Genomic DNA, 12770 nt, shown 5'->3' on the forward strand with positions numbered 1-12770 from the left:
AAAAAAAACCCTAAATTAATTTTAAATGTTTCAATTTGTTAAAATAGTGATATTTTTGTAAATTAATGTAATGTATACTATTATTTCTATAAAACTTATTTTAGTGCTATAGTAGGGTCTCTATCAAATATCACTGATAATGTAACAAATTGTACGACAAAGAATGGCGATGTGAATGTCGCTTCTTCTTCCGATCATCGACCCAATCTTCTTCTGATGTTGTTTCTTCTTCCAATAAAAATTAATTCGTCCGGTTGGTTTCTTCTTCACAAGTGATTCTACATGTTCTTCTTCCTAGAAACTATGCTTCTTCTTACTTCTTTACTTGGCTTTACCAGTTTTAACTATCTTTGTTTAAGTTTGGAATTAGTTTGGGATTTTTACCCGTACCAGAATCAATGCTAAAACATACCCAGATACTGTCCCTAGTTTTTGATTGATTCGTTTCCCATTTATACTAAATTTATTTATCGATTTTCATCTTTTTTTTTTTTTTTTGTTTTATAGAGAGATATTTAGTGGATATCTAACCAGTGGAGCCTCAAAATTAAGTGAGTATCTCAAATTAATTTGAAACTAAACATAGTATTATTTTTATCATCTCATACCTAGTGGGTATGAGACTACTGAAGGTGCTTTTAGAGGAGCTACATCAGATAAAGACTCATTGAGTTTCTAAAATATTATATTTTATTGACTTTGATTATTTTATTAAAATTTTAAATTAAAAAATTACACAAGTGACAAATAATATGCTAAAAGTGAGAAGAGAAACGCATCTTCATCTCTCTCATGCATTTTTATTATATTTGATTTTTTTTTCCTTGGTGAGAACTTGAGATGGTCTTAGGCCCTAGCTACGTGCCAAGATTATGATCATCTACTTGGCGTGTGCTTAAAATTTGCTAAACATAAAAAAGAATTAAAAAGAAGACTAAAGCAACCACCACCTTCATCAGAAATTGGTGATGATGAAAGCAACCTCCAAACTTCCATTGAGATCCACATTTGTAACAAAACCTATAGCCACACCTACACACATCAACCATGAAACATTACATTAGTTGAAAACATAACCAAATCTCCAAAGAGAATTTGAATCATAATAATAACTAAATTATGTGATTATAAATGATATATATATACCTGCAAGTTACAGTGATGCGTCGGTCGAATAGTTTGTTCATGTGCTGGCAACTTCTACATTGACGCCACAATGTTGTACTAGGCTTTCCACCAGACCTCCTGTACTCCGCGCACGACAAGTTACTATGCCACATAACTTTGCAGTTAATGCAAAAGGGTTTGCGGCATTTATAGCAGCTTATCCTAACTCCATCTTCACTAGATTCAAGGAGCTCGGTCTTGGACATCAAACCCCAGCACCTTGGATTAGGGCAATGGAATCTGTCACATACAGGGATTGAGTCCTCATTGACCCTTTGTTCCCACATCTCTTTTAGTTTAGGTGTCAAAAGATGGGCACAACTTCGAAGAGTCAGGTTTGATTTGCAGCCAGGATGAGGACACCTAGGTAGGCCTCCCTGGTTTAGCGTCAGTTCTATTTGTTCTTTCATGTACTCCACACCGAACCGATGAGAGCAAGCGACGGAAAACATATTACCAGCTTTACCAAAAAGAGGCTTAGGTAGTGTTTCCATTGCGAGATCAAAGACAAACTTAGGCCGAGTTCTAGTCACAAGAACAGGGATGCTCGTTGTAAATTTTTGTCTGATGGTTTGCACATCATCCATCAACAAGGCGATTTTCACACTCGTAGGAGCCAATCTCCCCATGACCTAATTCATTAAAGGGAAAAAAAACATCAATTAAGATTGATAATCATGTGAACCCTAAAAGCAAACAAAACTTACCAATTCGAAAATATCATGGTCATCGCAGTAAAATGAGATATGATTGATCCCCAAACTTAGGGCTTTGTTTAGTCCTAGCTTCAATGCCATAAACTCAACCTCCCAAATTGAAACGTCTGAGTCATCAAGTAGCCCGTTCATCTGAAACAAGATATTATCATCGTCTTCTCTCTGAATTGCAACCCCAAATCCAGCCAATGTTAAACCCGTTGCTATCTGCCACTGCCAGTTTCTCAAACCCTTGAAGTAAAGGATGTACGAGTCAGAACTTAGATCTCCCGGTGAGGGTTTTCCAATGGTGGGTTTTGGGGCATCTTCTCGTACAAGATCGCCTTCTTTCTTCATGTTTTTCTTGTGCATACTTTCAGATTTTTTTTGTTTTTTCCTTTTACCTTTGAGGGTTAAGGTTTCAGATTTATATATAAAGCAGGCGGCTCCAACTAAACGCAGAAGAAAATTAGCTTTTTAAGAATAGGTCATATCTAAAACCTAATCTTATTCAAACAAAGGAAAAATTCATCACCAAAATTTTTAAAAATTAATATAAGCTAAATTGGGATATTGTTGAAAACAGAAAAGCAAACATGTGGGGCAAGATTTTCGTGTTTAATTTAATTTATTTGGGTTAGTTCGATGAACCTTGGTTAAGTTGGCGAATGTTTTGTTAAATTTTTATAAACTAGGTGTTAGTCCAGGCTAGGCGTGACTTCTTACGGCTATTCTATTTTGAAAAAATAATATAAAATAATATGTTATTATTATTATGTTTTTTGGTGTACATCAAAATTTAAAAACTACTTACATTAGTATGAATTTAAATAAAGTTAAAGAAATCAAATTTTCTTTTGATGATAATATATTTAGTGCAATTAAGTCATATTGTGTCTTACATGCCATATGCCATATATTTTTGTAGTTTCAGTCATATTTCAAAATCATTGTGATATATATTTTCATAAAATTTATTTCGTGGTGTTAATGATGCATATTTTTATTTATTTATGGTGATAGCTTAAAAAAGTTTTAAATGTTTCAATTAAGAAAAAATCAAAATAATAAATTCTTTGTTTGCAGTGTCTCATACATATATAACTAAGTGAGTCTAACAATAGATTATTAGACTAATACATTTTCTAAATAAAATAAAAAAACATCAACTACTTTATTAGGCTATTATCTTAAAGTCTTTAATTGTGTCTGGACTTTGATTTATATGAAATGATAATCTTTCAAATAGAAAAAAATAATTAAACTATATATCATATATTACATGTATATCCTATTCAAATAAACTGAAACTTTAATTAAGTTAAGATATCATTGGTTAAATCAAGGAAAAATAATGATATTGTAGAATTTATAAAATTATGTGAAATTTGAAATATGAAGCCATGAGGGTTATAGTGAGATATGTGTCTTTCTTTTAATAGATAATACAGAAGTCGATGTATCAAAGGTAACTATTTTGAGAGTTACAAAAGTGCAATTACGTGCATACTAATATATTTTTAACATGTTCTATTATATTAAATTAAATTCATTGAGAACACTACTATGATATTATTATGGGAGTTACAAACAAACTTTTATACTTTTCCAACTTCTAAATTGAAAACTCATTTAATTTAAAAGTGAGTGTTGGTGGGTCCATAATTTGAAGCATAATATGTTACACATTGATCGTTTAAAAGGAATAGGAACATCTAATTCTCAAATACACTTAATTTTTTTTGTTAAAACCAACATATGTGAATTTAAATTTCACTATGGAACTTTAAAAAATAAATATGAATAGATTAGAAAGGCAAGAAATATTTTATTTTTATATAAATAAAATAAAAGTTGAAAACAATGTTAAATATATATAATACTTTCTAAATTAAAATATATAATCAAATTCTTACAACACATATAATATTTGATATTGGTGTGAGAGGAGGAGAGAATGATTACTTATAAGATGATAATCCAAATTAGATAATGGAGATGAATCTTTAAAAATACGAACAATGTAAAATATATATCATGTAGTCTCTAAAATTAAAATTTAGCTTTAAAAATTTATAATGATATTTCATTTGTTTTTTTATAACCCATACAACAAAAATAAGAAATGGAAAACAAAAAAAAAACAAAAAATGATTTGAGGTATTGTGGAAGAGAATGAGAGAAGTGGAAGAGAATGAGATATGTGAAAATGAGAAAGTAAAAGAATGCCAATATGAGAGAATGAGAGAATGCTTATTAATATGGTAAGAATTGATGGAAGTTACATTTAGAATTATTGAGTTACAATAATAATTGATTGTGTTTGAATAAAATTTAGTGGTGGAATATGATTAATGCAAAATTTATTTTATTTTCATTTATAATTTTATTTTAATGTGTGAGTTAAATATATTGTGTTAATTGGGTCTTAAATATTGTTTAAGGCAATTAAAAAATTAGAAAGCAAATAAAAAAAATTAGAAAACATTAAATGAAAATCAACCAATAAAGAGAGACCAAAACCTTACTTTTATGTATATAATTTTGTTTTGGTGAATTCTTCTAATTTCCAACTATATATATATAGATATATATATATATATATATATATATTTAGATTTTACTCTTTTTACCTTACTATACATGATTATAAACATTTATTTGTTGTTTGACAAAAATTAAGTAGTGTTTTTTCTAATTTTTTTGTTTAGATATCTTTATTTTTTTTAACGTAGTTTATATCTACCTTATCATACATTATCTCTTCGCGCAATTTTTAACCTGAATATTCATCGGAGTAATGGTGGTTATGAATCCAACATTGATTCTTGCATGGTAGTCGAAGATGAAGAAGTTTGGTTAACTTTTGGTCTTGTTTTTAAGGCATTTACAAGCCATTCCAATGTGTTTCCACCATATCTCATAAGGAATTCACTACAAGAAACATATTGTGTTCTGATCAGAGTACTAATTGGAGGTGACATATTGGTCTCTTCAAGACGATGGAACAAAATTTGGATGAATTTTGTCACTATAGTACATTAGTACTCTAATTTCGTACTTTCCGTCCAACACATTGTTTTTTGAAATACATAAGCTCAAGTTGAAGATGAAGTTCAAGAAGCGGTAAAAAATAGTCTATGTCTTGGCATAGACATTTAATGTATGCACAAGCCTCTGTCCGACAAAAGAGCATCAGAGGCCTGTTAATTTTGTTTGTATGTCTCGGTTTTTGAAGATTTATGAAGATATATTTGAGACACGTTTTGGGATATTACTTGGAGGTAAAGCACGAAGAAAAAGGAAGCTTGAAGATATTTAGAAGATTTAATAGGACTAAGAAATATTCATTTAACAAAGAATAAAGTTAAATGAAATATTTCCTCTTGATTTTAGGAAAGTTGTTAGTCTTGTGAGAGGCACGAAATCTCTTAAATATAGAGGGTATAGGACTTAGAAACCTAGCTCTCGAGAACGTGAAAAAGAGAGGAAAAAACTTGTAAGCCTTTTGGCATCTTTGGAGAGAAAAGGGTGGGGGTTTTTGTTTCTAAGTGAGAGTCTTGGGTGTATATCAGTGTTGTTGATCTTAGAGATCTCTTAGTGGGTTGGGAATAGTTTGGGAACAAGCTAAGAGAAGATCTTAGGTTTGTGTAAGTCCAATATTGAGCACTAACTGTAATTGTGCTCAAGAAGTATTACCAACAAAGTTTGAGGACGTAGGCATTTGCTGAACTTCGTTAAAAATTGTGTGTCTCTTGTCTTTTCTACACTAACAAGTGGTATCAGAGCGGGTATCTGTGCAGATTCTAACTCAACCAATGGGTGAAGATCTTGAGAAGAAGAACATGGAGGCACAATCGATGTTATTCATGGCAAAAGACTTATTAGTGTTAGATCCAAATTATTATGGGATGTGGAAGGTGTTGATGATGCATAGAATTAAAGGAATTCATGAAGATGCATGGACAGCAGTTGAACTTGAATGGGAGTCACCAAAACAGGATGCTGTTGTTGATTCTGACGGGAATCAGGTGGCTGTTGCAAAACCCAAAACAGAGTGGTCTGAATCTGACAAAGCTTTGTCGAGATTAAATTCTCTGGAACTTTCAGCAATATTTGGTGGCGTTCACAAGGATCAGTTCTCATTGATTCAAGGTTGTACATCTGCTAAAGAGGCTTGGGAGATTCTGCAAACTATATTTGAAGGTACAACAAGTGTGAAACGCACAAGGTTAGATATTCTTGCTTCTGGGTTTGAGAACCTTAGGATGTATGAGTTCGAGAAAATTGCTGCTTTTAGTGGTAGAATATATGCTATTGCGAATGAAGCTAGAGCTCTTGGAAAGAATTACAAAAACAGGTTGTTGGTCAAGAAATTGTGGAGGGGTTTAGCTCATAGATATCATCCTGTGAAAATGCGATGGATGTTGCTCTTGATATAGACAATATGTCTTTTGAGGAAGTAGCAGGTAAATTGCTAAGCTATGAGTTGCAATACTTATCGTCTGATGTAGGTAAGAACACACAAGGGATTGAGGTTTGCTCAGTCTATGATAGTGAAGAGAACACAGAGGCTCGTAAAACAGAAGAACTTGAGAGTCTTGTGGGGAATAAAGGACGCAAAAGTTTGAAGATTACAGGCGAACAGAAAAGGAATAAGGTTCAGTGTCATGGTTGTCAGGGCTTTGGTCATTTTAAATCATATTGTCCTTCAGTGAGGAAGAAAGGGATCAAGAGTCTGCATTCACCAAAAAGGAAGAAAAACGCACAAAAGCTTTCAACAAACAAGTCAAAGGTTGTTGCTCTTTGTGGCTCAATCAAACTTGTTGATGACGAGTTGGAATTGAAGTCTGATGATGGAACATATGCTAGCTTAGACAGTGTTCGGAGAGATTCTCAGACTGTTGCGTGTACTAAGACAGGTTCCGGAACACCTTGTTGTGCGGATCAGGACTCTAAGCCAGTGGAAGAAGAACTTAAGTTATTGCTGAGTGATCAGATCAACACTCCGAGGAAAGATCTGATACATAGGGAAATGGAAAATCAGAGGCTTGTCACAGAGAAGAATGACTTGGTTTGCAAAATTTCAAATCTGGAAGAAGATCTAGCTCTAGAGAAAGTAAATTCTTCGAATTTAGAAAAACATTTAGAAGATCAGTTACGAAGCATCAAGATGTTGAGCAGAGGAACAAAGGATATTGACAAGATTCTGACAACTGGTAGAACATGTAATGTCAGATGGGGTTTGGGTTACCATGGAGGTGATTCTGGTGCAACTACTCAGTTTGTTAAAAGAGCAACTTTGGCTTCAAAATCTGTAGATTCAAGTCGCTGTATATTTCCATCAAAGGTCCGAAACGTGTTTGTCAGCAAGGAGACAGGTGACAACCGGCTGAAATCTTGGCAGGCGTCTGTACACAACAACCTTAAGAGAAGAGTTATTGGTTGTTGTTACTGTAGGAAACATGGTCATATCAAAGCTCAGTGCTACAAGTTCCTGAAGAAGGTAACACAAGTCATGAGAAGGAAGAAATATTACAAAGATGGTCAAAGATTCAATCAAGTTTAGATCAAGCATGATTTATATTGTCCTGATGACTACACAAAGCATGCATCAAGGGACAAACGTCTGCATTCTGACAGTGGCTACTCAAGGCATCAGAGAAGTGTTCAACGCGAGAAACGACATCTAAGACATGTTCATATAAAATTCCAAGATTCAGGTCAATGGAAAAAACGTTGGAGAACGAGATGTTGAGCCAAAGGATGTCGTCTCACATACCATATAATAAGAAGAAAGACAATTGTCTGTTGGACGACTGATCAAAGTCTTGTGTTGATGGTTGATATTTCAGATGCTATGTCAAGGTAAACTTGAGCTCTTAAAGTTTTTTTTAATGTGTTTTATCACACAAGCAGGGGGAGATGGTGTAAGAAGAATATGATTCTTGATTAAGGGGGAGTTTCCAAGATGTTGTTTAACTATGGGGGAGTCTTCAAGAGGTTGTATTATGGATTTCCAAGAATCATGAAGTGTTGTGCTTTAGTTATAAAACTCAGTAAAAAAGAGGGAGAATGTAAGTGTATTTGGGCAAGCTCAAGTTGAAGATGAAGTTCAAGAAGCGGTACAAAATAGCTTCTATCTTGGCACAGGCATATGATGTATGCACAAGCCTTTGTCCGACAAAAGAGCATCAGAGGCCTGTTGATTTTGTGTGTATGTCTCGGTTTTTGAAGATTTATGAAGATATACTTTAGGCACGTTTTGGGATATTACTTGGAGGTAAAGTACGAAGAAAAAAGAAGCTTGAAGATATTTAGAAGATTTAATGGGATTAGGAAATATTCGTTTAACAAAGAATAAAGTTAAATGGAATATTTCCTCTTGATTTTAGGAAAGTTGTTAGCCTTGTGAGAGGCACGAAATCTCTTAAATATAGAGGATAGAGAACTTAGAAACTTAGCTCTCCAGAACGTAAAAAAGAGAAGAAAAACCTTGTAAGCATTTTGGCATCTTTGGGGAGAAAAAGGTGAGGGTTTTTGTTTCTAAGTGATAGTCCTGGGTGTAGATCAGTGTTGTTGATCTTAGGGATCTCTTAGTGGGTTGAGAATAGTTTGGAAACAAGCTAAGAGAAGATTTTAGGTTTGTGTAAGTCCAATATTGAGCACTAATATTAATTGTGCTCAAGAAACATTACCAACAAAGTTTAAGAACGTAAGCATTTGCTGAACTTCGTTAAAAATTGTGTGTCTCTTGTCTCTTCTACAATAACAATCTATTGTTTCCATTGCAAAATAATAACAATTAGAAGATGATCCGAGAAAAAAACATCTAGTTAGATGATTAAAATAGGTTGAATAACATATATATATATATATATATATATATATATATATTCTGGTTATGCGTGAGATGTTGGAAAAAAAATTGGCATGTGTTATCTCATAATTTTTATGGATTTTATCATTTCATCACTCAAATATTATTAATGTGATAGTTTCATTTAGGGGTGTTATTCAAAAAAGGTTTTTAATGGATTTTATAGTATTAGTAGATTTCAGAGTTCAATGGATTTTAATGGATTTTATAGATTTGCCATTTTTTTCTTTCTCAACATGTGTGTTTTTATCTATATGTTTTTTTTTTGCTAAAATACATACTTCATCCCAAATACTAAACTATTAGAGCAAACAAAACCAAAAAAGAAACTCAAACATAATGTGTAAAGTTGTGTGTTTAAATCTTAAAATTAGTAAATTTACAATATTTTTTTATCACTACTCAATATATTTTTCTATATTTTTTTTTCCGAAAGAAATACATAAACTTTATTAGACGGTAAAACTGGAAAACTGAAGTACATAAACTTTTAGCCAAAAAGAACCTAACAAAAAAAACACAAAGTCACAAACTCTAGATGTACACAAACCTTATATGTACTGTCTTAATATATTGTCCATCCAAAAACTTTAAATTATAGACTGACATGGATCACTTGACAAGTTGACACTTGTCAAACGACTTTAATTAGGTAAAATCATAACTATTCACCAAATTTCATTAGATTTAAGTATATCTCTATATTAAAATTTATTTTAATTTTTTTCTAATTTTAATTATTCTAACTATACAATTAATACACCATAAATTGGTTTCTTACATTTATTGGGCCATTTAATATTTCTACTATTTTTCTTACATTAAAACGCAACTATAAGCATTCAAAACACAATTAAGTTAAATTATTTTGATAATGTTTTCTCCACCATGTTAATGGTTGACCAATCAATTAATACACTTAAATGTGAATTATCTACATAAACAACATATATACAATTTGTTTTAGTTTTGTAACTCATATTTAATTGTGCATGACTTGCACATTTGTTATCAACAACTAGGTGTACCCCATTGCTACAACACGAGCATAATATTTTTCTTTTATGAGCTATAAACAATGTAATATTTTGCAATCCATCCATAAAAACTAAACACAATCCATGTTTGTTAAAAAATTAAGTAATTTACGTATATTTTCAAAGTAATCTATATATCTTTTGCAGTTTGCTTAGAGATGTTAAATAAAAATATCATACTGTATTTCACTTTGATTTTAGTTGGATTATTCCACGAATCTCATATCCGATAATATACTTGCACACCAGCTTCTTCGACGATGAGGAAAAAACTGATTACGATGTAGTCATTGTACGATTCTTTTGGGATTTTGAAAATAATCGGATTGATGATATGCCCAATCCTTCTAACGTTGTAGCTAACGTGATCGCCACATGCAATCGCCTTGGATATCGTGGAGAAGATGCAGCCATGATTGCAGTTGGCAACACATGTAAATTAGGTGAAGATATTGCCCATTCCACGCAGATCTATTACTCTTTGGATAAGGTACTAGAGTTTGAACATGTCACTAAAGTTAACTAATCTCTAGTCTCTTAAATCAACTTATATTCATTTTGCTCTGCTGATATAGTTTTTAGATATTGATTGTAACATTGTTTTTCATTTGACTGGATATATTTTTTAGTCCCTCGTATACAATCAACCGACACGCCGAAAAGGTGATGCTCATAAAAATTGTGAATTGGATGATCACTCATCTATATGAGCACAATGAAGGGGATGTGTTGGGTATCTCCTAAATTTTGCACAAGAGAAACAAAGTATTTGAAATATATATAGTAAAGCTAACTGTGTGGCTGATGGGTTAGCAAACTATGTGTTTTCATTATCGTTTGGTTTTCATACTTTTGATTATGTTCCGGATGTAATTGAGCCACTATTCAGGGATGATCTTCTTAATCACTCAAGCTCTCGAAGAGTCTGTGTGTTGTTTTTTGCTATTTTGATAAATTACGGGTGGCCTTGATCGCCTGGTCTTTTGCCAAAAGGAAAAAACTACTATAACTCTATAATGTTTTTATATAGAAGAAAAACAATTCCACTTTTTTTTTGTTAATTGTTTTTCTTTTTTTTTCTTTCTTTTGGAATTGCCTGATATATGCATGAAGGAAAGTAGAAAATTTAGCAACCTACACAATTTAATCTACCGAACCGATTATTTTATTAGTCTACACAAATGAAACAAGAACAAAATAATAATTAAAATGACAAAAGAAACTAAAATCATACAAGAACAAAGTACTGTATGCATCACTGCTCGATGAGAGCAACTGCCTTGCTTCCATTCGGCTCCACATGTGTAGCAAAAGGTATAGCCACACCTATACATCAACAATAAACAGTACTTAGAAGAAATCATTAATCAAATTCTAAAATAATATAAGATAATATTAGAATATAATGTATCTTTAGATGATAATACCTGCATGTTACTTTGATGCATCCTTCTCAAAGTTTGGTCATATGTTGACACTTTCCACATTGACGCCACACTTTGTCATTTGCCAAAGCTGTGAGCTTCCCAACATTTTCCATAGGATATGGATGCAATCTCTTGTAGTCGTAGCATGACAAGTATTATGCCATGGAACTTTGCAATTGATGCATAAGGGTTCACCGCATCCGATGCAACAGCTCCTAACTTCATCTTCTCCAATCCATTTAGAGAGCTCGGTTTTCGACATTAAAACCGAGCATCTTGGGTTAGGGCAAAAAACTCTGTCCCAGACAGGAGTTGAGTCCTCCTTATAATTTTTTTCCCACATGTCTTTTAGTTTAGGTGTCAAAAGATGGCCACAACTCTCAAGAGTCAGGTACGATTTGCAGCCATAATGAAGACATCTCGGCACACTTCCCTCAAGTAGCCTCACCTCTATATAACGTTTCACGCACTTATAACAAAATAAATGATGACATTTACTAACATAATACCTCTCCTCAGCTTCTAAATCATTATCGAAACAAATAGGGCAAGTCCATTGCTTATCAAGGTTGACGTGGCGAGGAGGGTCCACAGATTTGCCTATCTCCGAAACTATTTTCTCCTTTGCTAGTTCATAAACATATCTGATTTTGTTTCCGGTTACAAAAATCGTTTTCGGATTCGTTGCACATCATTAATTAGTAGGGCAATCTTGTTCTCCTCTATCACGAATCTTCCAGTAAATGAAATCTATTCAATAGGAAAAAGATAATTTTAGTAGTGCATACTGAAAAACAAACAAAAAAAAAAAAAAAAAAAAAAGTTCAAAAAAACTGAGGCTTCTATACATGGACAAATAAAACATGCAAACTCCTATAAACAGCCAAGAAAATAAATGGAGATGTGATCGATCCCCAAACTCGCAGCTTCCATAGTCCTCGCTTCAATGTCATTAGCTCAGCCTCCAAAACAGTAATGTTGTTCGAGCCATGAATTGGTCCATTCAGCTGAAACAGGAGATCATCTCTATGTCCGCAAATTGCAACCCCAAATCCAGCCAATGAGTCCTCCCCAACCAAGCCTTTGAAGTAAAGGCTGCACAACTGAGTAGTACTAGAGCTCGAGCCAGTAAATCTCTTGAGCATATTTTTCTCTGGTGATGTAAAGGGAGATACAAGAAGTCTTAACTAATCTAGGAGATTGTTAAGCAAGACTTATATGTATAGGAACAAATACAAGAACTCTCAACTAATCTAGGAGATTGTTGAGCAAGACTTATATGCTTAGAATTCTAGGTTTCTCTAAAGAGAAAAGCAAGAGTTCAAAGACTTGCTGAAGAGAGAAGAGTTCTCGACAATATTATTAGAAATCAAAAGCTGTCGTACAAAGATAATGCTCAATGCTTAAATAGAAGAGAGGGGTAAAGCCAATAGCCCTAGATTCAATAATGTTAAACACCTAAAGAAAATCTTAAAGAAAAGGAAATAACATAGCAAAAGGAAATTGAATACCACCAACATAAAAATGAAACTTGGAGAAGAAGAAGTAGCTAAGAAGCTTCTAG

The 12770-nt window shown here is 32.8% G+C and overlaps 2 protein-coding genes across 2 annotated transcripts; both read right to left on the reverse strand.

Moving 5' to 3' along the window:
* Positions 1 to 482: 482 nt before the first annotated feature.
* Positions 483 to 2264, reverse strand: LOC104783799 (E3 ubiquitin-protein ligase RSL1-like). Its single transcript, XM_010508903.2, has 3 exons — positions 1875 to 2264; positions 1147 to 1799; positions 483 to 1032 (listed from the first exon to the last, which is right to left on the reverse strand). Exons 1-3 carry the CDS (start codon positions 2232 to 2234, stop codon positions 906 to 908), a joined length of 1140 nt encoding a protein of 379 aa, XP_010507205.2. The 5' UTR covers positions 2235 to 2264; the 3' UTR covers positions 483 to 905.
* An 8770-nt stretch (positions 2265 to 11034) lies between these two features.
* Positions 11035 to 12532, reverse strand: LOC104780379 (uncharacterized). Its single transcript, XM_019244388.2, is given in 5 exon segments — positions 11035 to 11125; positions 11199 to 11294; positions 11376 to 11459; positions 11788 to 11889; positions 12119 to 12532. Coding segments are annotated over 5 exon segments (606 nt in total). The 5' UTR covers positions 12352 to 12532.
* Between the last annotated feature and the right edge of the window lie 238 nt (positions 12533 to 12770).

Source organism: Camelina sativa, chromosome 4, assembly GCF_030686135.1.
Source record: "Camelina sativa cultivar CO46 ecotype springtype chromosome 4, ASM3068613v1".
In the NCBI taxonomy this organism is placed as follows: Eukaryota; Viridiplantae; Streptophyta; class Magnoliopsida; order Brassicales; family Brassicaceae; genus Camelina; species Camelina sativa.